Source organism: Maniola jurtina, chromosome 1 (assembly GCF_905333055.1).
Source record: "Maniola jurtina chromosome 1, ilManJurt1.1, whole genome shotgun sequence".
NCBI lineage: Eukaryota > Metazoa > Arthropoda > Insecta > Lepidoptera > Nymphalidae > Maniola > Maniola jurtina.
Genome location: NC_060029.1, coordinates 2761626 through 2787058, shown reverse-complemented (window position 1 = coordinate 2787058; position 25433 = coordinate 2761626). Strand labels below are relative to the sequence as shown.

Below are 25433 nucleotides of genomic sequence, written 5' to 3'. Positions count from 1 at the left end.
ATATGCCAAATATTAGGCTATGGTGACGTGAAATCATAGAAAAATAGGGCTATCTGCGTCAAATGTACTAACATTTGATCACCATTTGACGCCGACGCCTCGACGTTTTAATAGAAGTTCGCTAACTGTCGTGAACTGTGTCGTGAACACAAATCTCCACTACCCTTATAACTTATAAACAAATGATCTGAACTAAAATCAGTCATCACTCAGCATTTCTACTTTCAGCACGCTTTTCAAAAAAATATCTCAACTTGCATATTATGTACTATGTATTTTTATAGTCTGGTCAGCTTAAAGAGATGCCCAGAGCTTATTCACAGAATGCAACACGTGGAAGACGTTTTAAAGCAACGTCAAGGTTAATTGCTAGTTACTAACGTCAATATAATCGCAACCCCTCTTACGCAATGCTTACATAAATACTTATTGCTTACCTACCGCGTACAGTTCTGCCGTTAACGACTTCAGTTAGTTAGCTTGACATTGACATTTTAATGAATGGCTCAAGTAGCTGACTCATTTGACTAAAGTAGATAACGTTGATGTCCGTAAGAGAAAATGTAAATAGTATAACACCTTTCGCGAAATAATTATTTGTGAAAGCTGTAAGTAAAATTTGTGATATTTGACCGTACTTTCTTGGAGTTTCTTCAGGTGAATGACTGCTGGTTTTTCCAGATATTATTGGTGGGCATGCGTTAAAGTGGTATGTTCGATAGGTAAACTGGGAGCATATACTACATTCATTGATTTAAATCTATGACTACATTATACTACACCATCCCGGGCAGCAACTTTAGTCAGAGTCAACTTTATCCTAGCTAAGTACCTCGGCTAGAACCGTAAGCCACAATATTTATAGAGAAATATGTTGCTCCTCTTCATCTTCCACTGGACTAGTTTTCGCATGTAGATTGTTTCGTGTGTTATGCGTCCTTTTCATTCATTGGTCGTGGAAGTTCCAGTCCAGAAGTTGTCTTGATTTATGCTTTATGTTTCTTTGCAATAAATATTTTAATCGCATGTCTATAATGCATTTTCCGCAGAATATATCCGCTGAATGTATATTGGCGCACTTCCAAACATCCGTTTTGGCCAACATTTCTTCCTCATTCGTTTCTTGCGCCAACTTTATGGTCCAAAGCATGACTTCTTCGGCATATTATATCTGCGATTCGCGTACAAATGATCTCTTTACTACAATTCCTGCTTAAGTCAATGAAGTCAGCGATATAAATGTTCCGCTAGATGCAGCACTTCATAGTAACATCATGGTCCAACAAAAATCTGAGTTCGCACGTCAATCGTAAATCCGCTTAGATGCAATCCGTTTGTAAAAATTTAAATTGCGCGATAACTAAGTAAATAATTATAGATAGCTTTATTAAGTACCTTTAGTCTGTTCTAATTTATTTATGTTCGTAGAAACGGACTTTGTCTAAAGAGAATCACGATTGACGGGAGTTTGGAGTTCGGACACCGATGTTCGTTGGAACAGGTTGTTAGTTTTAGCGCCACATCTACGAGAACATTTTATATGCTGAATGAAGTAGCAATGAACTCCTGAGTGGTTTTTCCGGATTTGATCAATTTATTATTTATTTATTGGAGATCGAAACCGATTGCGACAATTGACAGTACAATCCCTATTATAGATGAACTTATAGAATCATGACTAAGAAGAATAACTACTGGGTTCTTGCCGGCTTCTTTACCATTGAATTATCATTCAGAACTGGTAGAAGACTAACGATATACACTATTCAATAAATCACGACGTATCTACCTACCTACCCTACCCTACCCTACGTATAAATGCGAAAGTTAGTATTTGTTGGTTTATTGGATTATACCTACATCAATCACGTCGCATCGGAGCAACAGATCAACGTGATTTTTTGCATGAGAATAGTTTAAGACCTGGAGAGTGACATAGGTTTAAAAATCCCGGAAAATTAAATTCTTTGATTTTCCGGGATTTTTAAAAACCTAAATCCACGTGGATGACTACGCGGGCACCAGTTCTGGTTTAAAATATTTCAAGGTAATTTGATTAGATTCTAATCGATTTTGTCAGTAATAAGAATAACTCTTCTTAATAACTATACTTAACTTACTTAACTATACCTACTTTGTTTTAAATTAAATAGGATCGTGTTTAAAATCGGAACGGCGCGGCGCGGCGCGGCGTGCGTCGTGTAGTGAGTCGTCATGTGATAAGAAACAATTACTTAGTGCAATAGTCGTCATACCGTGAGGCAGGTCAAGACGATAAAGTGATACTGAGATTTTTGCACCGAACTCACATAATATGTGAGTTCGGTGGTTACCAGTTCTTGTGGTTAGTGGCACGTCTCAGATTACGCTTACGTATCTTTACTAGCTTCGGGTCTAGTCTTTGACACCATCGCTTCAAAATTCTTTTATTCTTCACCAACAGTACCCAACAAAAAGCTTCTCAGATTCAACTCAATACGCGTTCTCGCAAGCAAACTAATCAATCGAAATGAAGAAGCTTATGAAATGAAGATGGCATACAGGCAATAAAGTTATCCTATAAGGGTTCCGTTTTTGCATTTGAGGTACGGAACCCTAAAAATGTTAGTATATACCTAAGTAACTCTTTTATACATATTATAGTATGTTCGGCAATACATTAAATTATTTTTTACTTTTTAGTGTTTGTGATAGTGTGTGTGTTTTTTTTTTATTTCAAATATGTAAGTAAGTACATATAACTTTTAAATAGAATTTTTTCATTTTGCTTTTTGCATTTATTGAGAACCCTAGAAATGTTCTTTGCTGCGCAATATCTCACGCAAGCCAGTATCCGTTTCTGCGGTCTCATCAGGTTAGCGAGCAACGAGCATCCCGTTACGGTCTTTCGGCGCCTCGTGACTTCCCGCGCCGACCGCAATGTTATCAAATTTATATCCGATATCGAACACGTTGTAAATAAATACCTACTTATGAATAAATGAGTGATTACATCAATATCAAAAACAAAAAAAAAACAAATATCGTAGAAAGGCACCTTCGTGTGCGCTGTGCAACGTAATTGAGATGTGAAACAGAAATGTATATGGATTCCCAATAGTTGGACTCTAGTCAATAACTTTGGATATACTCGTATCTATGAAAAACTTTAAATTAAAACTTTTTATCTTTTTATATAAAACGGGAAGCTGACTGACTGACTGGTCTATCAACGCACAGCTCAAACTACTAGACGGATCGGCATACAGACAGCTATTATAACTTAGGCAATGGATTTTTAAAAACTCAACTCCTAAGGGGACGTAAAATAGGGGTTTGAGGGCACTGGAGCAGTATGGTGTTTCAACGCCACGGTATCCTACTTATCTCTCCCCATGAAAGCTACTACGAAAGCTCCTATGAAAGAAGTGACTTCTGCCCTTCTTGACCATCAATATGAACAGGTTGGTGGAACAAAGCTCTACAAAAGCTATTTCTGCTATAGGTATTACGTAGGTCACACAAGCATAGAATGCAAGAGGCAATAAGGTGCAAAATGCAAGTGCATTGTTTAGGGCTCTTACGATTCAATGATTCGGGTGTTTCTGGGAATACGACGAATTTTGCACCTTGGTATAAACAAATAGGAGTCAATATCATGTGTATCATACGACCGTTGCCGAACAGTGACGAAGATTTCTATGCGCATTATTAATTTGGTTGTACTGTACATAAAACGTCAGAGCATCCGCCCTCGCGCCGATATGAAGCTCCTATGAAAGAAGTAACTTCTGTCCTTCTGCCCCGCAGAGGGCAAAAGGCTAGTGCTATAAAACCCTACGAAAGCTATACTTATTACTGCCATACGTCACACATGCATAGTGTGCAAGAGGCAGTATCATGCGTGTATCAAATGTCAGAGCGTCCGCCCTCGCGGCGCGGCCCCGCAAGGCCACGAGCCTACGCCCCAGATAGGAGAAAGGACGCTATTGTAATGCTCTGAATCACGACTGCTTCAAGTGGCAGTGGGACGCAGGAGTAAATCGCCTATCAGACGACTTATGCAATTTTAATGCTGGAGAAGAAAATCTCATGTTGATCGTCGGCGCTATAGCGACCGGTGCGTAGAGCTATAGCACTCGAGTAGATGGATCTACTCTTGTGGCGTTATTCAAGAACGCTTATACTTTATAGCAGCGGTCGGCAACAGGCGGACCGCCTGACTGGTTGAATGTTGGACCGCTGAATATTTTTAATAATATACCTATCTATGAATGAATGAATTAAAATCTTTAACTTTTATACATTTAGCACCAATTATTTTGCTAGTGGTAGTGAAAATCATGATAAATATAATTAAACATAAATAAGTACCTATTTTTTATTAACTTTCACATAATTTACAACACCATGTTATTACAAAGAGTGACGTCTCAAAATCAAGACAGACTGCACGAGCTACGCAGAGCGTTTTCCACTCAATGAATCTCCGTTTAACACTAGATCTAATTAGATAGTAGAAAGTCTATTTAATTGACTGTTTTATTTCAAGAAATAGGTGAACTAGAACTCGTGCTTCGATAGAAATGTTGAAATTTTCTAAAGAAAATAACTATGATATGGAAGATTCAAACCACCGGACGTGTCATGTCCATGTGACAGTGAGATGTTGCGTCCACATTCATTGTTACGATATTATGTGCAATACTTAGAACGAGATACCTTCTTAGTAAAGATGACTGATTTCTAAATAGGCCATTACACTATTATAATGTACCAGATGCATGCTATCTCTACAAAATTTCATTAGAATCGGTTAAGCAGATGGGTAACAGGCAAACAGACAGTTATATTATAGGGCTCTTCCACAATAAGTACCTACTTGCGATGCGAAATGCGAATGACGTCGTACCAGCGATTCCCATTTAAATTCCCACGATGCGTTGTGCGTTCTACTTCCTCCTTATACCTTTTCCTTATTAAAAACGCCTGAAAGCCTACGCGAGTTTTAAACCACATTTCATTTCTAATCGTATCTGAAAAGACATTAGTTACTTACCACGAAATCGCTATTTTAACATGAATTCTACGATATCTAGCGCAATCCCGGATATAGAAGCAGAAATTCCCGGAAACTACTTTGACGCAGGTTTGAATACATAACTTACTATAATATAAACAATAAACATACCTCGATACCTACACCACACTAAAGTGCACTAGATTTGAATACCTAACTATAAACATAGATACCAGATACCACACGTAAAGCGCACTCGTTTGCCATTCTCAAGGCCGATCGTCATGTGTGAGTGAATATGACACCAGCACAAGGACAAATCGCCGATGCATCGTGCCGACGAGTGTTAGATTACGATACCTATGTTACGATTTGAATACTTACCTGCTTTTATCGATCATTTTTTGTTAATTAATGAATGCATAGTGTGCATTATGCAAGAGGCAATAATATAAGACTATGTGATTAATTGAAAGATGTTACCGTTACGACCCTCAGTGACGAGGAATACGACGCAAATAAAGATTTTAAGTTAAAAACTCTAGTCCTATGCCTTTATTATAATAATATGCACCTATTCAGAAATATTTGATATTCATAAAATTACAATATAACAGGGTTCTCAATATAATATTATAACTGCAAAGCTATGCCAGCCCTCCAGTCCGCTGAACCGATGACCTAAAGAAGGTGGCGGGGAGCGGGTGGATGAGGAAAGCGGAGGACCATGTTTGGTGACGTGCTCTTGGAAAGGCCTATGTCCAGCAGTGGACGCGTAATGGCTGATAGAATGGAATGGAAAAAACTATGCCACGAAATTACCAAACAAACAATTACTACCTACTATGAACATATTATACCTACTACACGTAGATCATAGATATAAGAACACGTTTCCATAAAAATTGTTTACGCGACAACAACGTGAAAGAAATTGATTACGCGATGTAACTGAAAATCTTTCCCCCGACCTTGCGCTTGTATTTTTATCAACATCGGTCGCCGGACTTGATAAATCTCACATGATTCTAACATGATTTGCAAACTATCACATCTAAGTAACCTCAGACAAGGTGAAAGATGTCGTATAAACCAATCGAGATGTTATCACACATTGTGATGAAAATATATAACTATTACTATAGATTTAATACACACGTAGTCACACATATAGGTTTATATTTAATATGAGCCATGAGGCCTTTGAAGGCTGAGCCTAATGATAAGATAAGACTACCTAAATATCTAATAAAAACCAAAAAGAAACGCAACTATTACCGACTTACGAAAATGAAAGAAAAGAGGGCATTTCAATACACCGATACCCTTGTATGTAGAATTTTTAAAACAAAATCAAAATACAAAATAAAGAATAATACATATATTTACATAGTAAGTACTTAATGTACAAACCAAACAAAGAAAATAAGTATCTAATCATTTATACTTACACAGTATAAGTATCATCATTATTCAGTTAGGTAATATTGAATAAAGGACATCAATATAAGGAAATTAGAGAAAACCTCCAAGAGTAGTTTAGAAATTTGTTGAAATCTAATAAATATGCATAAGTTACTTAATAATTAATATACATCTACCAAGTTCATTAATAAAATATACACTTAAGTGTATTAATTAACGATATTATTAATGTTGGATTTATAAATATAACTATGTGTGCAATAATTCCGTAAAATCTTTGCATGCACATATTATTCAGTTACAATTTGTCGTTTGCTAAATCTTATTTTTTGTCAGTAAAAATATTAATTGCACTTGTAAATTATTTCATAAACAGTGATTCAAAAAAACCTAACTAAACTATTGATTAAAAACGAATAATCTTAAAACAGTAGTTTCAAAACTTATTCACTCAAAAGGGTCAATAATTTATAAAATCCGTCTTGAGATACAACATGAAGCAGTTCAGAAAATATATTATGTCAAAAACAATCTATGTGCCTTGAGAAATTGTTGAAATAGGTTTTTGGTAGTGCTCTTCCATATATACTTACTCTTTATTATAATTTTTAGTACCTACAGTTATACAAACAAACCTGTCAACTATACAGTATCAATTTTTTAATAATGCAACAGCTATTAGCCTCCTTAAGTCGTTTAATAGCTTATGTATAGTGATATATGGAACTGCTTAAATATTCCCACGATTTCGATTAACACGCTGTTGAGAAGAAAAATTAAGATAAGAACAACACGAACCAAGAAGCTTTAAACGAGACACGTCAAACTTCAGAACATGTTATTTCATGGCATTAGCGTTACGAAATTGATAACTTCCATGCTATTATGTATATTAGAACAGGTGTTTTTAAAATCAGATCTCATCCACACAGACAGATTTGAAAGATGGCGTCCAAAAACAAGGCTGTGACCTGGAAAATCTTAGTATTATAAAATAACCAAAGTAAAAAAGGAAAGTATGTGCAACAAAATAAACCTAAACTAACTTTTTCTCAAAGTGCTAAAACACTATAAATAATAAAAATAATACATTAGTAGTACAATAAAATAATACTTTACTTTTTATCTACGAGTAGTATACAAGGTAGCAAACTAGGTCGTAAACGCAAACTGGTAAGGTATGTTGTCCTGACCCCATAAGACTACTTATTTCAGTTTCGAGTGTCGGATCACGATGTGGCGACCTGTTTATTATAACAAAGTCAAAGTCAGTTAAGCCAGAGGCGAAGTACAAACGTCCCTATTAAGATAACTACGTCCAGTGCACAACATAGTTAACCACCCGTTACTCGTTAAGTTAAAATGTGTACTTACATCGGATTACAATAACCGGCGAAAGCAGCATTACTGATTGATGACATAATTTTGTTTATTACACACTGTGGAGAGCGCAACATCGATAATTCACAATGAAAACATCATGATCATTCACGGAACGAAATTACAAACGTAATGTGACGTATGAGAAAGAAACGTGGTCATTAAAATCACTTTGGTATTTAGAGTTCCGTCTTCTAATTTTAAAAGTCTTCATCAACCAACCAACTCTTTTTACTTCTCTCCTTTCCCTTCTCTTCTACCTAATTCAGATCTGGCAATTTTCCTGGGCGATTATGGCAAAAGGCTACTTAGTAACTTTCTTCGGTGCTACGACCCTTTGTGAATACAAAGCTCTTGTTGAAGTTCATCTAGTAGCGATTGGTTTCATCAGGATCTCTGACTATACCGAGAAAATTTTGAAAAGTAACTTTCTTCCAAAAATTGTTAACTCATTTTCTTCTTTCACAACGTAGGGCCTTGTTATGCATTCTTGATTTTATGCATGATTTGAAATACGAGAGAGCGGCGCCTTATATTCATATAGCATAGCATATTCCAGATTTGTTCTTCAGAAGGGAAAACACACATAATATGCCATGAAAAAAAAACGAGCATAAAGGAAAGAATAGAAATATTTTTATTCAGATAAACTTTTACAAATATTTTGAATCGTTAAAGCATCTACCGCTGTTAACTGGTTCGATCTCTTCTCATTTGTCTCCTCTTATTAACCCTCGACCCAATAAGAGGGGTGTTATAAGTTTGACGTGTGTATCTGTGTATCTGTCTGTGACATCGTAGGTCCTAAACTAATGAACCGATTTTAATTTAGTTTTTTTGTTTGAAACATGGCTTGATCGAGAATGTTCTTAGCTATAATCCAAGAAAATCGGTTCAGCTGTTTGAAAGTTATCAGCTCTTTTCTAGTTACTGTAACCTTTACTTGTCGAGGGTGTTATAAATTTTTAATTTACACTTGTTAAATCGAGTTATTTTTAGCCCCTCATCGTCCTAGACATAATATTATGGCCCCCTTAAACATTTTTGAATAAATCCTATACGGATCCCACCGGTTACTTTCTAAGTGAATTTCAAAAGGCGTCTATCGTACTGTATGTATCCTATACAATACTCATAAACGTCAGTGTTATCACTCAGAGCATAAGTCATTATATTCGGCTAGTGTTGTGGCTCAACAATTTATATAAATGCCTCATTATTGTAAAAAGAGTTGTTGCATAACCTGAGCTTCAGTTCAACGAACTAGGTGCCCAATATTATGATTTTTTTCCTTCGATTACTCATTTAACTACATACACAAGGTACAGTGAGTAATTTCTGCAGTCTGTTCCTCTTAAGTTTAGCTCCTATCCAGGCTTCAAGGTTTAGAAGGTATTACGAGGACACATGGAAGGAAAAGTCTTCTTTGTCGCTGTAAGTTGCTATCATGTTTTATCAAAGTACTAGAGATCTATAAAAATCTATTGTCTGTTTAGCTTTTATTTGCTTTCCAAATCATTATTATTCTGTACTAAAGGTAGGTACTTACCGAATTTTCTTTATTACCAATCTTATCAAAACAAAGGCCGTTCATTTCTTATCTATCGATAACAACAAATAGAAAACACATGCAAAACTTGACTGAATTCGTCACAGATAAATAAGTAGTGAGATAGCGATGATAAATTGTGTTCGGGTGAAGTTCACAAAAATGGGTTGAAAAATTTGTTCATGTACAGCTACTTACTCGTAAATATTTCGATATTCATTAATCAAATTAGACAGTTTTAAAGTTGATTGTTTTATCGCACGACGATTTTTTACTGAATTAATACAAACTTGTGTACCTATAGCACGCGACAGGTCAAGATGGCAATCGGAGTAGGGGGGGGGGGGGGGGGGGACGCCCCGCACACCCGCACGTCATCCACGCTACCCCGCACCGGGTTAGCACGGGGGCTGTTGCAGGGCCATCTCAGGCCGTCTCGACCTATCGCGTACAATGAATATTTCACTTTTTTCCGTATAAAATTCAAGGCAGGTGAAGATAGGAAAAATCTTAGTTGAAAATTAGGCAGGAACAAAAGTTGTGCAATCCCTTACATTGCAAATTTTATGAGTTGATCAATATTAAACAACATGATTTAGATGTCGGCTTTATATTGGCACTTATAGACCGAATAGTAGCTCTTAATGGCAATTGGCATGTTCCCTAACCCTAGTCTGCTATTTTTAAACCGTTTTTTCAGGTAACTTATTCGTAATTTACGCTACATGCCTTCTTCTTCGACCCTTAGAATTTTGTGCTCGTGCATACTACATATTACAAGAATAATAAAATCATTCAAAAATAACTAAGTAGGTACCTACAACGTACGGTACTTCATAGGTATTTTAAATATCTTTCTTCTGCAAAACGATCAAAAATTATGTACCAGCTCAATAATAAATTCGGTGTAAGGAATCCCAAGCTGTACGACGATAATTGGCAAAAGGTGTCCAAGGGAGCGCGGTGTCGCGTGCCAGCATATGCCATTCTAAGAATGTTGCATAAACCGCACCAGGCATGTGGTGCTGTGGACTGTGGTACAGGCGGGTGGAAAACGTGTGTTTACTTTTTTGTTTGCGCTTTTCAACAAACATGGCTTTAACGTTGACATAACAGTAAAGTACTTTGTGTATAACAAACTTTATTTATAAACATTGCTAAATGAATTCAGGACTATCAATTTGAATTTTTTCATAATACTTTTACTTTAATAGTTTTTTTCCTGCGACTTCGTTAGCGTGGAATTTTAATTAAGTTTAAGGAAGTTTAATTAACCATTTAATTTTACTCGTCTTTTAACAACATTCTAGAACAAAGGTGAGAATGCCCACCTCGAATCGAGCACCGGTTAGTTAAATTGATCAAGCTATAGCTACTACGCCAAGCTACATTTAAAAAGTTAAGTAGGTAAGTAGGTAAATAGAACTTAGAAGCACAAAATGTAAAAGGATTTAAGTACTACGTCATGCCTGTCATATCTCGTAATATAATATCTAATTTTATTAAAAAGTTCTATCAAATTAGCATCCGTATTTATAAACCGGATGTGACGTAAGCAAAACAGCAACAAAGGAGTCTACAGTTCCGAGGATATCGATCGGTCGACCTTGAAGCTGCAAGGACCCACCCTTATACAACACAAGCCACAGTGACGCCAACTTGTTGGGTATTTATGGAAGCCTGGTACACGTGTCGATGGGCTATTTATGGACAAAGTAGTTTTTAGCTCTAATTGCGACAGCTGGAAGACCTTTTAATGGGAAAATGGTAGTTTTATGCAACATTTATGACGCCATTATGTTTGAAAACGTCTATAATGATGGTATTAAATTAAACATTAAAAATTGCAATTGGAACTTAGAATTACTAGTTCAATGCCTAAAACCAAGCTTTTGGGATCAAGCATCAAGATTGGAAGAAGGGAGTTTGTTTTAAATAAGGAATTATGCAACAGACTTATTTTAGGAAAAGATTAAAATTTACAAAAGCTAATTAAGTTGGTACCTAGCCTACCTACTTAATCTTAATGAAGTGTTTATACCAGCTTAAAGAAAAATTTAATAAATAATTTACCTACTGATTTAAACGTTTAAATAATTTTGAGGATAACTCAATTAACTTTCGAGATACTTAGGTAAGAAGAAAAGTCATACCTAGTAGGAAGTAAGTATAGTAATAAGGTGGGTAAGTAAGGTAGGTACTCAATACACGTACATATAGTATACTAGCTGACGCCTGCGACTTCGTCCGCGTGGATTTAGGTTTTTCGAAATCCCGTGATTTTCCGGGATAAAAAGTAGCCTATATGCTAATCCAGGATACTATCTATCTCCATACCGAATTTTAGCCAAATCCGTCCAGTGGTTTTAGCGTGAAGGAGTAACAAACATACACACACACACACACACACACACATACAAACTTTCGCTTTTATAATATTATAGTGTGATCGCTTGTTTATGCGTTAACCATAACTTATCCCTGAAACTTACTTTTGTCAAATAGCCATTCATTCTTAAATTATATTTTCCCACAGGACCGAGACTATGTAAAAAAGGGAAGCTTAGAAAAGTAATTACTAAACCCTGAACCTTCCCTACCTGCACACTTTTGACCGCCTTTTCTAGGAAACCACGTTCGCGTTCAACAGGTAGACTGAGGACACAACTTCCAAAGTGTAACCAGTTTAAAATCTATCAATACAAGAAAAAGGAACTCAGACCCATTGTCGTCTGCATTTTATGGTTTTTTTTTAACGGAAGCCACGCTTTGAAAGACTATTTATTTATTGATAGCCCAAAAAGGTGATTTCTATGTAAAATAATTTTATTTTGCGCCATCAAAGAAACCGCGTACACGATTATTTGCTGGGAAACAATTTGTGGAATGCCAAACTTATTGGCAAAAGGAGAATTTATGGTTATAGTTTCGAGATTTATATTTGGCAGGAAGCTATTAAACGGTTAAATCGGAGAAATCCAAGTGAATTAAGTACTTAAAAAATAAAAACGTACCTACTTAATAAAATACTTTAGGAATCTAACAAGAAACTAACAAGAACCATTTGTCAACCGAGAATCGAGTTTGCTCAAATAGGTAGGTAAGTAACTACATACCTTAAAAAATAATAAATACTTAAATATATTACTAAATATATAATATAACTAGGTACCTAAAGATTTTGTTTAAAGAATCTATAAAAAGAACAACTAAGAAGAAGCACACTGCACAATAACTGATAAAGAAGCATCAGCGAAAGCTGCTTTGTCTATTTCTAACTAATAAGTAAAATATTACTCACGTTAAAACCTACATATAAATTTTAAGCCTTACGATCATTATTGACTAAGATTTATTTTGCAGAGGAATTTGAATTAATGATTTACTTAATTGCAAAGAAAACTATAATATTATAGTATTAGTCAACTAACGTGAGTACCTATTTATAATTTTTCTTCAAGTTCTGTGATCCCTGTGCGCGCGATAAGAAATCACCAGAACTCAAAAGAGTTGACATTACCACGTAGGTACATATTTATTTATGTTTCTATTATGAAGGTATAATACTGTAAAAAGCACAGTTTTACAGCTATGAGAAGATTGTAAAACACACCGGATCAATAAAAATATTGCACCAATAAAAAGTGCATTCAAGTTTCTTCCGGAACTAAGGCAATTTCTAGTGCCTCGATCAGAGAGAAAACTTGAAAGATGACAGAACAATAAGATGTGCGTAAAGTTCAATGTACAGTTATTGTATAAACTGCAATGGGAAATCATATAATTATTATAACGGATTAAGATTAACCAGTCGCCAGAATAAAATTACAAATGCATAACAAAAATACTTTCTTTTGAGGTGAAATTATTATTAAACAAAAAACTTCTTCGTTTGAAACAGAAACCGAATCTGAATATCCAGAGATATTGCCTTAGAAAAAAAACACATAAGTAAATTGATTTTGTTTATGAATTAGTTAGTAAAGTCTATTTCTTCATGATTAAGGTTATGGATAATTTGATCCAAAGTTAACAAATCGTAACGTTAACTTTGCCTGCCATGCAAACGGCAAACCTTAGTTTCCTAAAACCGTTAGGTATTCTAGGCAGCGAATGTCTCGGTATTTGCCTAGTTTATTGCGATTATCGTGTACGAGCGTACAACACTATTGTGTACAGTATTTCCACGCCCGTAACCCGTCGCCCGTTCAGAGTTCATCAACATGCAATTTAAATCTCAATTTAAAATAGCACACAACGCTGTAGCGTTGAACACATTCACCGATTCGATACACATTTCGTATATTTTACGTGACCCGATAACTTATAGCAGAACCAGGCTAACCGACAGCTCAGCGGGTTGCGAAGCTGAAGTGGCAATTTGCAAGAAACATACTCGTAGTTCGAAAAACTGAAAGACGTTAAGGTCCGAACTCTCAAAGTGCTAGAAGGGCAAGGAGCCGCTTGGTTTCAGGCCGCGTAAAACCATAACCTCCCAGTGTGCCTGGATGCTGCTGGTCCCTTTTGGATGCGTCCGAGGGGAAGAGCAGTGTTCGAGCCGGTGCGCCCCGGTAACATGGCTAATAATTTCTTTTCGGAGATATTGTTGGCTATGGCTAATGACCTGGCAGGAAGGGAGGTTTCTCCGCGTGTCCCTCTGACTAGCAGAGGGCACAGTGGGCGAAGCGTAGGATGGGACACGGGCGACGTGCGCGTCCCAGGGTCGGGGGACGCACTTCGTTGGTGCGTCCCGGAGGTGCGTTGGTGGGGACCGAGCAGGTCCCCGGTGGAGGGTCTGCCTCGGCAGACGTCGCTGGCTGGGTCGCGGTTGTTTGCTTCGGCCGTTCCCGTGACCCAGTCGCCAAGCGACGCGCAGTAGCGCCGCTGGGGTTTAGTGGGTATTCCGGTCGCCTCTCGGCCGGCGAGTCCCACATACCCTCCCTCAGCTGGCTGGCTGCCTCACGGCTGGCTGGCTAGCTTCCGGGGGGATGCGTAAATGCATTCCCCAGCGTCAACAAAAAAAAGGCCGCGTAAAACCGTGGCGTGTGGACGTCCCTACAAGAGACCTCTGTCCAGCAGTGGACATCTATCGGTTGATAATGATGATGATATATCTTGTGAATTGGTTAATGTTAAGACCTTAGAATAGATGGAGACCTTCTTTAGAACTTGGTCTCTGAGTGACGAAGGAAAAGTAAACAACCAAACTGGACTTCCGAACTTCCAAAGTTCCGACACCCATTCAGTAAACGATTTAGATAAACATTGAAACTAATTTGATTGTCCGTTGTTTTAGTTACTTACTTATATTGTACGCTGTCTCAATTAACCTAAGCTGCAAGCAAGCCTTAATAGTAAGCCTTAATAGTAGCCTAAGTAGTAGTTAATAGTATTGACTGTGGTATTGACTGTGGGATAATGACTAGCCGCAACCAAAGTTTCCCTTGAATTTGAATAATCAGACTATACTGAGCCACAGAATAATATAATAGTACTACTATACGACTGAGACGAAAAATTTAATTTTATAATTACTGAAAACTATGTTGAAAATACTTCAATTTCAACAGCTTGAACTTGGATGGTACAAAAAGGAGACAGAGGGGAAATGATATTGAGAAGCGGGTCGCAAAAAGTAAAAATATACTTTTATTTTATTATTTTTGATCTTTTTAGGTTTTGTAGTAAGTAGTAATTTTACTTAATACCTACTATAAATGCGAAAGTGTGTTCGTTTGTTTTCGTTTTTCCTTCAATCACGCCAAGCAACGGGTCGATGTGATTTTTTGGCTGGTTACATAGTTTAAAGACCTGGAAAGTGACATAGGCTTATTTTTATCCCATAACAAGTGTAAATTAAAAATTTATAACACCCCCGACGATCCAAAGTATTTGAGTTTTCCAAAACATCATTTTCAAAATAAATAATTATGTATTTAGGCAACGTCCATCTTGACAGCTTGACATTTGTCTATTGACATAATATTATGAAACTAACGGTTATCTAACCTTCTTTTCTACAAGAAAACTAGAAAAGAGCTGATAACTCTTAAACGGCTGAACCAATTTTTTTAGATTATAGCAAAAAACACTCTCGATCAAGCCACCTTTCCAACAAAAAAAAACTAAATTAAAATCGGTTCATTCGTTTAGGTGCTACGATCCCACAGACAGATACACAGATACACAGACACACAGATACACACGTCAAACTTATAACACCCCTCTTTTTGGGTCGGGGGTTAAAAATAAAGAGTTCCCACGAGATTTTTAAAAAACTAAATTCACGCGAACGTGATTTAAAATAATAGAAAAGGTGTTGAATTGGCTTTCACAAAGTAGTTACAGAAATAGAAGTGAGTTATTGGTGCTAATTATTATCTTTTTTGTGTCCACTTAAAACGAAAGCCAAGAGGGATCTGAAGGCGCCTTGGTATGAGAAGAAGTCTACAACAAACTAATAAAGTAATCACTAATCAGTAATCGGCGTGATTTAGAGTTTGGCCGACACTGGCACAGAATAATAATATTATAGTACTAAGAGTGGCACTAAACCAATGTCAATAGAAAATAGCCATATCTGATTATAGGCTATACTATCAATTCCTAACAAAATCGGTCAGTGTACAATAAAATGCATATAAAGCTGTTCGACCGGTCGAAATGCATCCGTAAATAATAAAATTTGAAGCTGCCGTCTAGGATCGATGTCACTCGCCTAGATACATAAAAACATCATAGAAATTATCATTATAACGCCCAGATTTAAAAGAATTTGTGTCATTAATAAACATTTTTATTTAGAAACAAGAAGAGTGTTGTTTGTTTACTTTAGCTAATGTTATAGGTAAATACGTAGTTATCATTTCTGTCGTAAATACTTCATTTTGTAGCTAATTTGTAGACTTTCTATTAAGTTTTAAATAAGATTTACTAGATGATGCCCGCAATTTCGTTTCCGTGGATTTAGGGTTTTTAAAAATCCCGTGGAAAATCTTTGACTTTTCGGTATAAAGTCTGAAGTGGATGGAAGGCTGAGGTTTCGGGGTTAACTAAGTAGGTAATTAGTAATTACCTAAGTTAATTACACCTTAAACAAAATATGTGTTAAGATGTTTTAGATACAGCTATTAGACTGAATTATAGTATTTATTAGTCCGAGCCGCTTAGCTTCCTGAACGCTAGAAGAAATAAGATAACGTTTTATTGATCGAAGGAGAAAACTGATAACTAAGTGATAACGGTGATAAGTGTAGATACATAGATGTCATGATTCGGATTATAGATGGTTAGATCCCTGCGTAATAGATATTCTACAACAAGTGTAAATTAAAAATTTATAACACCCCCGACAAGTGAAGTTACAGTAACTAGAAAAAACCGAAAAGACCTGATAACTTTCAAACGCCTGAACCAATTTTCTTGGACTATTCCGCGCCTACGATCCAAAGTATCAGAGTTTTCCAAAACATCATTTTCAAATAAATAATTATGTATCAAGGCAACGTCCATCTTGACAGCTTGACATTTGTCAATTGACATAATATTATGAACCTAACGGTTATGTAACCTTCTTTTCTACAAGAAAACTAGAAAAGAGCTGATAACTCTTAAACGGCTGCACCAATTTTTTTGGATTATAGCTAAGAACACTCTCGATCAAGCCACCTTTCAAACAAAAAAAACTAAATTAAAATCGGTTCATTCGTTTAGGCGCTACGATGCCACAGACAGATACACAGATACACAGATACACAGATACACAGACACACAAATACACAGACACACGTCAAACTTATAACACCCCTCTTTTTGGGTCGGGGGTTAAAAAAGATTTAAGGTACTCGTAGGTACTAGATAAAACTCAGATTACATGTTATTAAAATTTTATTTCTCTTTCACATATTTTACAATTGTACCTATATTCAGCTTTCTTCGAATTACTATTCATTAGTATTGGATTGCTGTAGGGGTGGCATCGAAGGGAGGGTTGCAGTGGAAGGTCAACGGAGACTATTTTCATACTCACTCGTAATACAAGCTTCATATGCTTATTTTAAACAGGAATCTACATCACAGTGATAAATTGTTTTAATATAAAGCTATGCAAAATTGTAATTAGTCAAGTCTGTCCGTTTATTACTTTTCACGGGTAAATCGCGCGCGCTGATTTGATGAGATTTGGCTTAAATTAGGCTGAGGACCTATACCTATTTAGAGATAATTTGCATTGCTGGAGACGTTGAGTTTTACCGCGAGAAGAAATCTTCTATTCTTGAAAAAGAGACCGAAAGCGATATAACGCTGTCTCGTTTTAACGTCTTGGCAAGTCAAAATCTCTCAGAGATATATACATAGATATATAGATATATAGATCTCAGCCTAAACTAAGTTAAAATACGCCCTATAGTTCTCAGCTTTAGTCTTCGAGAAAACATAAACATGTTTCAGCATAGTGTTTAAAAGACTGTAAAAAGCGAAATTGGTAATTGGACATTGGTAATTGGTCCAATTACCTTCACCCATACAGGCGTAGGTTGGTAGGTGGTACCCACCTAGGTGAAAATCGATTTCAGACTCGAGGCACCAGCATTTAAAATGCGCGAACATTAATTAAGTACCTAGCTACCTAATTGATAAGCACTTGGCAGTTTTTTTTAAAACCGAAAAGAAACATTGATAACCTATCACAAGGTCATTAACTATAGCTCAAAGTATAAGTACCTACTGAATTTATTTATTTTGGCAATGTCCATTTCCGCTTCAGTGAAAACGCACCTTTAGGATCATAATTCATATTATGCGTAAATATACGAGTACGTAGGTTAGATACTTACCTACCTAGTTACTTACCTAGGCAGGTACTTACCTACTATATGGAGAATGGTCAATGGTCGTGATTATAGTACAAAAAAATATAATTGTATGGTTTCACAAGATAATAATATGGCAATTACCTATCTAAGTAGGTATTTTTAGTAGGTAGCACAAAAATCGATCTTGCTAATTTAGGAGCCTAGCTGGTCTTAGGTAGGTAATTTCACGAATATTATACCATATTATGCGGATTGACAGATTTCAAACATCTTTGAGAACAATATGGACAACACTCAGGCATGCAGGTTTCCTCGCGATGTTTTTCTTCACCAAAGCAAGTGACACCTATTTATTGCATAATTAAAAGTTAAAACGCATAGGTAGGTATAGCATTACTCTGAAAAGTTAGAGGTGCGTGCCCGGGATCAAACCTCGGACCTCCCGAATAGAAGGACGGCGCCTAGGCTACCACCGCTTTTTTTAAAATCTGAGGGAAGACCATTGAAACCAGGTTGAAATGATGATGAGTAAAACCCAGATATTATATACCTGTACCTGTCATCGTATTATAACCCAGGTATCATAATATACCTGTACCTGTCCTGTCACCTGTATTTGTGCTATCATCCTCTATGTAGTTACCTACTTATACAAGCATGGATGATAACTTCCTAACGGTTATAATCAAACTTTGTTATTTACTTGAACTCTTGGCTCACGGTAAACGTTTATTGAGTTGGACCCGAGTCCTAGACTCCTGGATACCAATTTTATAGTACTTACTTAGGTACTTAGGCACTTAGGCAGCGATATTTTATTACGAAAAATTTCATCGAAGTAGGCTTATAAAGCATCGAAGTGTAGGATGTTGGCTAGTTAGGTACTACCTATTTACCTATGCTTACAGTAATTTCATGCATAATGATAAACACTGACATGACGTTGACTTAAATACATCGATGCCTAACTATAATTAATTTAGTTCAACAGCACTGCCTAAACATTGAGATGATCTTACCTCCTGTATGCAACAGCGTGCGTGGATGCACGGTGCCATCCTTATGCAACACCACATGTGCTAGCTCAGTCGGCAAATAATACGCCGTTCCCTCGTCCAAGCACTTCTGGAAGCAGCGGGAAGCCTGGTAGAACAGCGCCCAGGCGTGCTCCTCGCTTATGTGGGAGTTGAAGGCCTGGAGTATCTGCTGCAGCGTGAGACAGTCCGTGGAGTCCAGCGCCACCTCAGTCCCGCCGGGGCAGCCGGCGGCCTCCTTGCGCATCATCCCGCTAACCCGCCGCACCCGGACTCATTGCAACACAACACTATTTTATCTACTTTACGGCGACTTTACGTCACTATATCACAGGTCAATCGTCACCTTATTTCTTATCCACTGTAAAATTTGCAAGCTCACTAAAAATTTTTAACCAATTTCTACGAAATCATAACAAAAACTTGGTCTGTCAATGACACCCCGAAACGTCACTGTCGTCTGTCACTTTTGGAAAGAGGGTGGTCTGATATTTTTCCCTGAATGTGAATGTTTGGTCGGGTTGGGTGGTTTCACGATCGCGAGAGCGCGTGCGCGGTTTATTCGTTATCGGACTCACTTCACATGCACGCTTATCGGCGGTTGAAGCCGAACTAGCGGAGTAGCGGCGGCAGCGGGCAGTGGCTCCGAGAGACGCTACGCTACGGTCGCCGGTTGAAAGCTTGAAGCCTCCAAGCAGTCCAAGCGCCACCGCGCCGCTTGCAGGCTTTGCTGCTAGCGTTTTCTTTACATAATACAGGAACTAAGGAATAAGGCTTATTATGCCCCTTCTGTTGCTGCGAAACAACCCCAAATCTCAATGTTAGCTCACCCAACGTCTTAGAATGTCTATTAAGCCGATTTTGATTCAAATATTCTACCTTTCAACCATTCCCCAGTCTATTCCGAGTTTTTTCACCACAGTTTAAAAACAACTCGGTTACAATGATACTCGGTGCGAGTCGGACTCGCATACGAAGGGTTCCGTGCCATCCTGTAAGAAATAACGCTTTTTGATTTTTTTAAATGTACCACAAATTCAGGGTTTTCGGATTCTTCCCTTTTTTTGTGCTATAAGACATTGCTCCCTGCCGAATCTCATGATTCTAAGTCAACGGGAAGTAGGTACCCTTTAGGTTTTGATTCCCTTGACGGGTGTTGACAAACACAACAGACAGACAGACGACCAAGTGATCCTATAAGGGTTCTTTTTCCCCTGGAGATACGGAAAAAACTTTCAGACTCTTGAGTTGGATTATGGATTTCGGAATTTCAGGACCTCCATCAGTCCTTCATCATTCCTTCTTTGGTTAAAACGACGAAACTAGACGGACTAGACTAGACGAAAGTCTAACAAAAGGTTTCTGGTTCGATTTTTCACACACAATTCTCATCGGATTTTAGAGTAGGTATTTGTGTAGCCATTAGAGATTGTTAGGTAAGTATTTGATAACAAAATATCGTTGTTTTTTTAACCGATTACACTATAATAGATAAGGCATTAATAGGTACTGTTAATAAGTGTTAATCAAACATAATTACAATTAATGAACCATATGTGCCTATGTAATGAAGTATAGGTATAATGAGTTTCACATAATCTTAGTTATAATAGGCAGGTACCTAATCCGGGTGGAAAGTTACAAAAAAAGTTAAAACACTACAGGATTTCATAACAACCAACAATTTTTATTGTTAAATTATTCACTTAATTGTAGGCATAATTTGCGAAAAAGCCTATTATTTTCAGTTCGTAAATCTTTTATTGCTGTTTTATTTAAATTTTAATCCGTGCTTTATAATTGTATATTAGGATACATTATAGTATTATATGGACGTGGACCTTTATAATATTAGTATGATACCCGAAGTTAAAAAGATGCATTTAGTAACTGTATCTAGAACTATTTTAATTAAAGACGATACAAAAATAATACTTTGACATAGACCAGGTGCGGTCCGAACACCTGCGAGACGCAAAGCATTGGACTCTTCGACGCATCATAGGTATATGTAGCGAATAGGTAGCATGGACTATTTTGTCCCACCTTTAGCTAATGCAATTGCGTAAATGGTACTTAGTAGATACCTACCTACCTACTATAGATAGATAGATAGAAACACTTTATTGCACATAAAAACACATGTAAAGGATCACAACACAAAAATAAGAAAACAGAAAAAACAATTGTGTGCAAAGGCGGCCTTATTGCTTGGAGCAATCTCTACCAGGCAACCTTTGTTGAAAGGTGAAGTACTACTATCTACTACTATCTAGATCTTGCACGAATAACATGAACCACGGATCGCGAAACAGCGTCATCTTTCGTTATCCCTATTACCACGTACTGAGGCATTGTAGCCTCAGTAAAAAGTAGCAAAAGATATCGGGTTGTTTGTGCGACGAGAGTACTCGAAGAAGAACGTACCTAACCTACAAACTAGATTTTAGGGAGGCATAGTCACTGACATGAAATATGGTGTCTTGCATTATGAGGAGACTGATAGCCTAATTATTATTGGTTTATAAGGAGTGAGAGGCAAAGAGTTGCTATAGACGAGGATAACACACTAAGGGTTCCGTACTATCGTACAAGAAATTAGACTTTTTAATTTTTTTTTAAATTTTCATGGCGTCCATTCTGAAATGTTTTGTTGTTATAACGGCAATAAAAATATACATTCTGTCATTTCAACCCTCTACCTATTACGGTTCTCGAGATACAGACAGACGGACGCACGGACGGAGAGATAGCGGACACTTAGTAATAGCACAGTTTTACGATCGTAAAACTGTAATAGGGTCCCGTTTATCCCCTTCAGTTACGGAACCCTAAAAAGGGTATGGCTGTATGGCAGCTTACGGTTTCTACATTGCATCGTACCTGTAGGTGTTGCGATCCTCTATTAATCTGTAGTTGTTTTTTTTTCCAGAAGCATGGATACTGGATACTATACTAGCCACGTCCGAAGCTCCCTCCACTTGGCTTGAGTTGAGTCAATTATTAAACAATAAAATTATGAAGTTCCAAATTACTTAATCCCCCTGGGAATCGAATCCATTACCTCCCAGGGTCTTGTTATAGGTAGACCTCAGAGGCCAGAGCTTACTAGGTGCGCCAGGGAGGTAGCCATGTCAACGTTTTAAACAAGATAAAGTTAAACAGCACTAAAACCCGACTACTACCCGCGAACTGCCGTTAAAATGTAGCCTATATCACCCTGACCATAATAGCGGATCGATTGACTCCTCATTCATCAAAATCGGCTCAGTAGTGTAGGCACTACGGTGGAACACACATAAATACAAACCTACATACGAGTACATAGGTACATACAAGATACATACAGCCATAGACTCCTAAAGTCATAACCCTTCCTTTTGGCTTTGCCGTAGTCGGGTAAAAAGTGTTTGTTTAAAATTTTGAATCTACGTATGTACCTACCTACCTAAATTGATACGATATGAAGTTAACACTGTGAATATTGTAACGGTACAATACCGGAATATTTAATTTCAGAGTCGTTATTTTGTACCAAATCCATATAAACAAACGCATTACCGAATGACTCGTCATGTAAATATTGACCTCGGAATCGAACCCAGGATCAATCGGTCATTCTTACCGCTAAAGTGGAACGAAGTCCAAACTCCAAATTACATCGGAATATCTAACTAAATTTTATTCACAAGAATAAAATTTATACCTACCAAGAATCAGGTGTTCTGTGCCCGCATGTCACCCGGGCTATCCCGCTCCAGATTAGCGCGGGCCCAAGTAACACAAAACTGCTTTAAAAGATATCACATCGGTACTTTAAGCATTTATGAAGACTTATTAGAGTCCACCGTTACTGTAAAAGCCTACTATTACGCTTTCTCCTGTACATTGACTTTACTAAGTACCACGAAGACACCGCTGTAATGTTGCGAGCGTTACTATTAGGTGCGCAGGTCATGTTATTCAGCTTTTAGCAAGTTTCAGTACTGTCAGCTACAATAAAGTATTTTTATGGACTCAAACTAAGCTATTTTCTGAATAAAAGGTCACAAGTGTATCTTTCAAATGTTTGCATTTTAACTGAACATATGTGAATTATTATAAAGCTATCAGTTACTCCGTGAATTCAATTAACGCTTCATGCTGCATATAGTTGAACTTTCACAGTTTTAATCAGCTGATAAACGCACTCTCATAACTGCACTTATCTAGCCCACATGATCCCTTTGGGTGGACGTATATGGTGTTAAATTACAGCAAGCAGGTATAAAGCTATTCACTTGTAACCCTTTGTCCTTACTTGGGCTGAATAATTGTACTCCCGTAGGCATTTAATCAGCTCATGGAGTTATTTAAGATCCTGAAAAGTTCTTTTTCAGCGCCTCACCGTACTTGTATATCATTTATATTATCAGCGTTATAAAAACCGGAAAAGTGCGAGTCAGACTCGCGCACCAAGGGTTCCATACTCGGGTATATTTTTCTACATTTTGCACAGTAAATCAAAAACTATTATGCTTAAAAATAAATAAAAATTTGTTTCAGAATGTACAGATAAACCCCTTTTATATGATACCCCACTTGGTATAGTTATCTTACTTTGTAAATTTAAAATATCTACTAGGTAAGTAATTGTTTGTTTTAGAACACATTTTATTTGTGCTATGAGACCTTCGTACCTGCCAAATTTCATGGTTCTAGGTCAATAGAAAGCACCCTATAGGGTTTCTTGACTGACACGACAGATGGACAGACAGACAGATGGACAGACAGACAACAAAGTGATCCTATAAGGGTTGGTTTTTCCTTTTGAGGTACGGAACCCTAGTAAATAATAGGGTTGTTGTAAAAAAATGTAGAAAAAAGAATAAGAATTAGTGAAATACGATTGGCCAATCATTAAGAGTTCTAAAAACGAGTTTTGGCCTATACTTTGCAACGTTTTTAAGAATCAGGGGGCACGGCAGTGCCCCCGCCAAGACGAGCCAAACGGCGGCCGGGGCGCTACGTACCTTTTTCTCGAAGTGTTTCGCCGTATTTTCGACCCGTCATAACTTCGGTCTGGATGACGCTAGAAAGCTGAAATTTTCAGTATAAGGTGTCCTCAGCAAATTTACCAAATATACCAAGTATCAAATATCTAGCTTTTATGGTTACAGATTTATTGATACCTAAAATACGCCGATTTCGTCCCTCACTGATGATCATCAAAACCTCTACTCAAAACCTCGAAGGTACTTCCCGAAGTCCTAGAAGACTGAAATTTGGTATGTAGACTAGAAATTGACTACAAACTACAGGAAAATTAAGAAATTGGAAATGCCCCCCCTCTACGCCTCTTATGGGTGAAGCCAATCTGTAAATTCTGTCGCTAGAATGCTGATATTTTCAGGATAAGATGTCCTGGGCAGATTTATTAAACGCATTGAGTATCAATTGTCTAGCTTTTATAGTTTCAGATTTATTGACAGTCAAAACTTCTAGTCTGTAATTCTAGGGTACTTCCCGAAGTCCTAGAAGACTGAAATTTGGTACGTACACTAGAAATTGCATACAAACTACAGGAAAATTAAGAAATTCAAAATTTTCCCCCTCTACTCCCACGTATGGGGGAAGCAAATTATTTGTAAAGTCTATCGCTAGAATGCTGATATTTTCAGGATAATATGTCCTTAACAGACTTATCAAACGTACCAAGTATCAATTGTCTACCTGTTATGGTTTCAGATTTATTGCCATTCAAAACCCCTCTAGTCAAAAGTTCTAAAGTACTTCCCTAAGTCCTAGAAGACTGAAATTTGGTATGTAGGCTAGGGATTTCATTCAAACAACAGGAAAATAAACTTTTCCTAGTCTGTACATTTAAAAAATGTGTTTCCTAAAGTCCTAAAAGACTGAAATTTGATATATCTGCTTTAAAATTGAGTTGCAAGATTCCACCCAAACAAACATAGTTACATACATTGGAAGTGGAATAAAAGCTTTTAAAAAAAGAGGTAACGATAGAGAGCGGGCCATGAAAATGATGTAGGTACCTACAAAAAATAGATCCAAAAAAAAAATCTAGGGCACCTGCCAAAAAGAAATGAAATCCCACCAAAACATTTCATGTAAAATGTGGCCAAGACTCACAAGTTCATAATGCTTTCACTGTTAAAAAGTTATGAGATCTCTAGTAGAGCCAAGCCCCTAGCTAGCTTAGAATTGCGCTGCCCATGGGACCTATCCCA

The 25433-nt window shown here is 37.1% G+C and overlaps 2 protein-coding genes across 6 annotated transcripts in view; both read right to left on the bottom strand.

Annotated features, from left to right (window-relative positions):
- Positions 1 to 19801, bottom strand: part of LOC123865947 (protein spire) — a 194614-nt gene extending 174813 nt beyond the window's left edge. For all 5 annotated transcript variants that reach the window (XM_045907172.1, XM_045907178.1, XM_045907197.1 and 2 more), the window contains exon 1: positions 19189 to 19801. In XM_045907172.1, the coding sequence (XP_045763128.1) occupies positions 19189 to 19453 (265 nt within the window). In that variant the 5' untranslated portion in view covers positions 19454 to 19801. The remainder of the gene's footprint in view (positions 1 to 19188) is intronic.
- LOC123865747 (tyrosine-protein phosphatase non-receptor type 23) overlaps positions 15336 to 25433 on the bottom strand; it is a 36237-nt gene continuing 26139 nt past the window's right edge. Inside the window, exons 23-24 of the transcript XR_006796041.1 lie at positions 21095 to 21099; positions 15336 to 15346 (exon numbers count right to left, since the gene is read on the bottom strand). The gene's annotated coding sequence lies outside the window, so the exon portion shown is untranslated. The remainder of the gene's footprint in view (positions 15347 to 21094; positions 21100 to 25433) is intronic.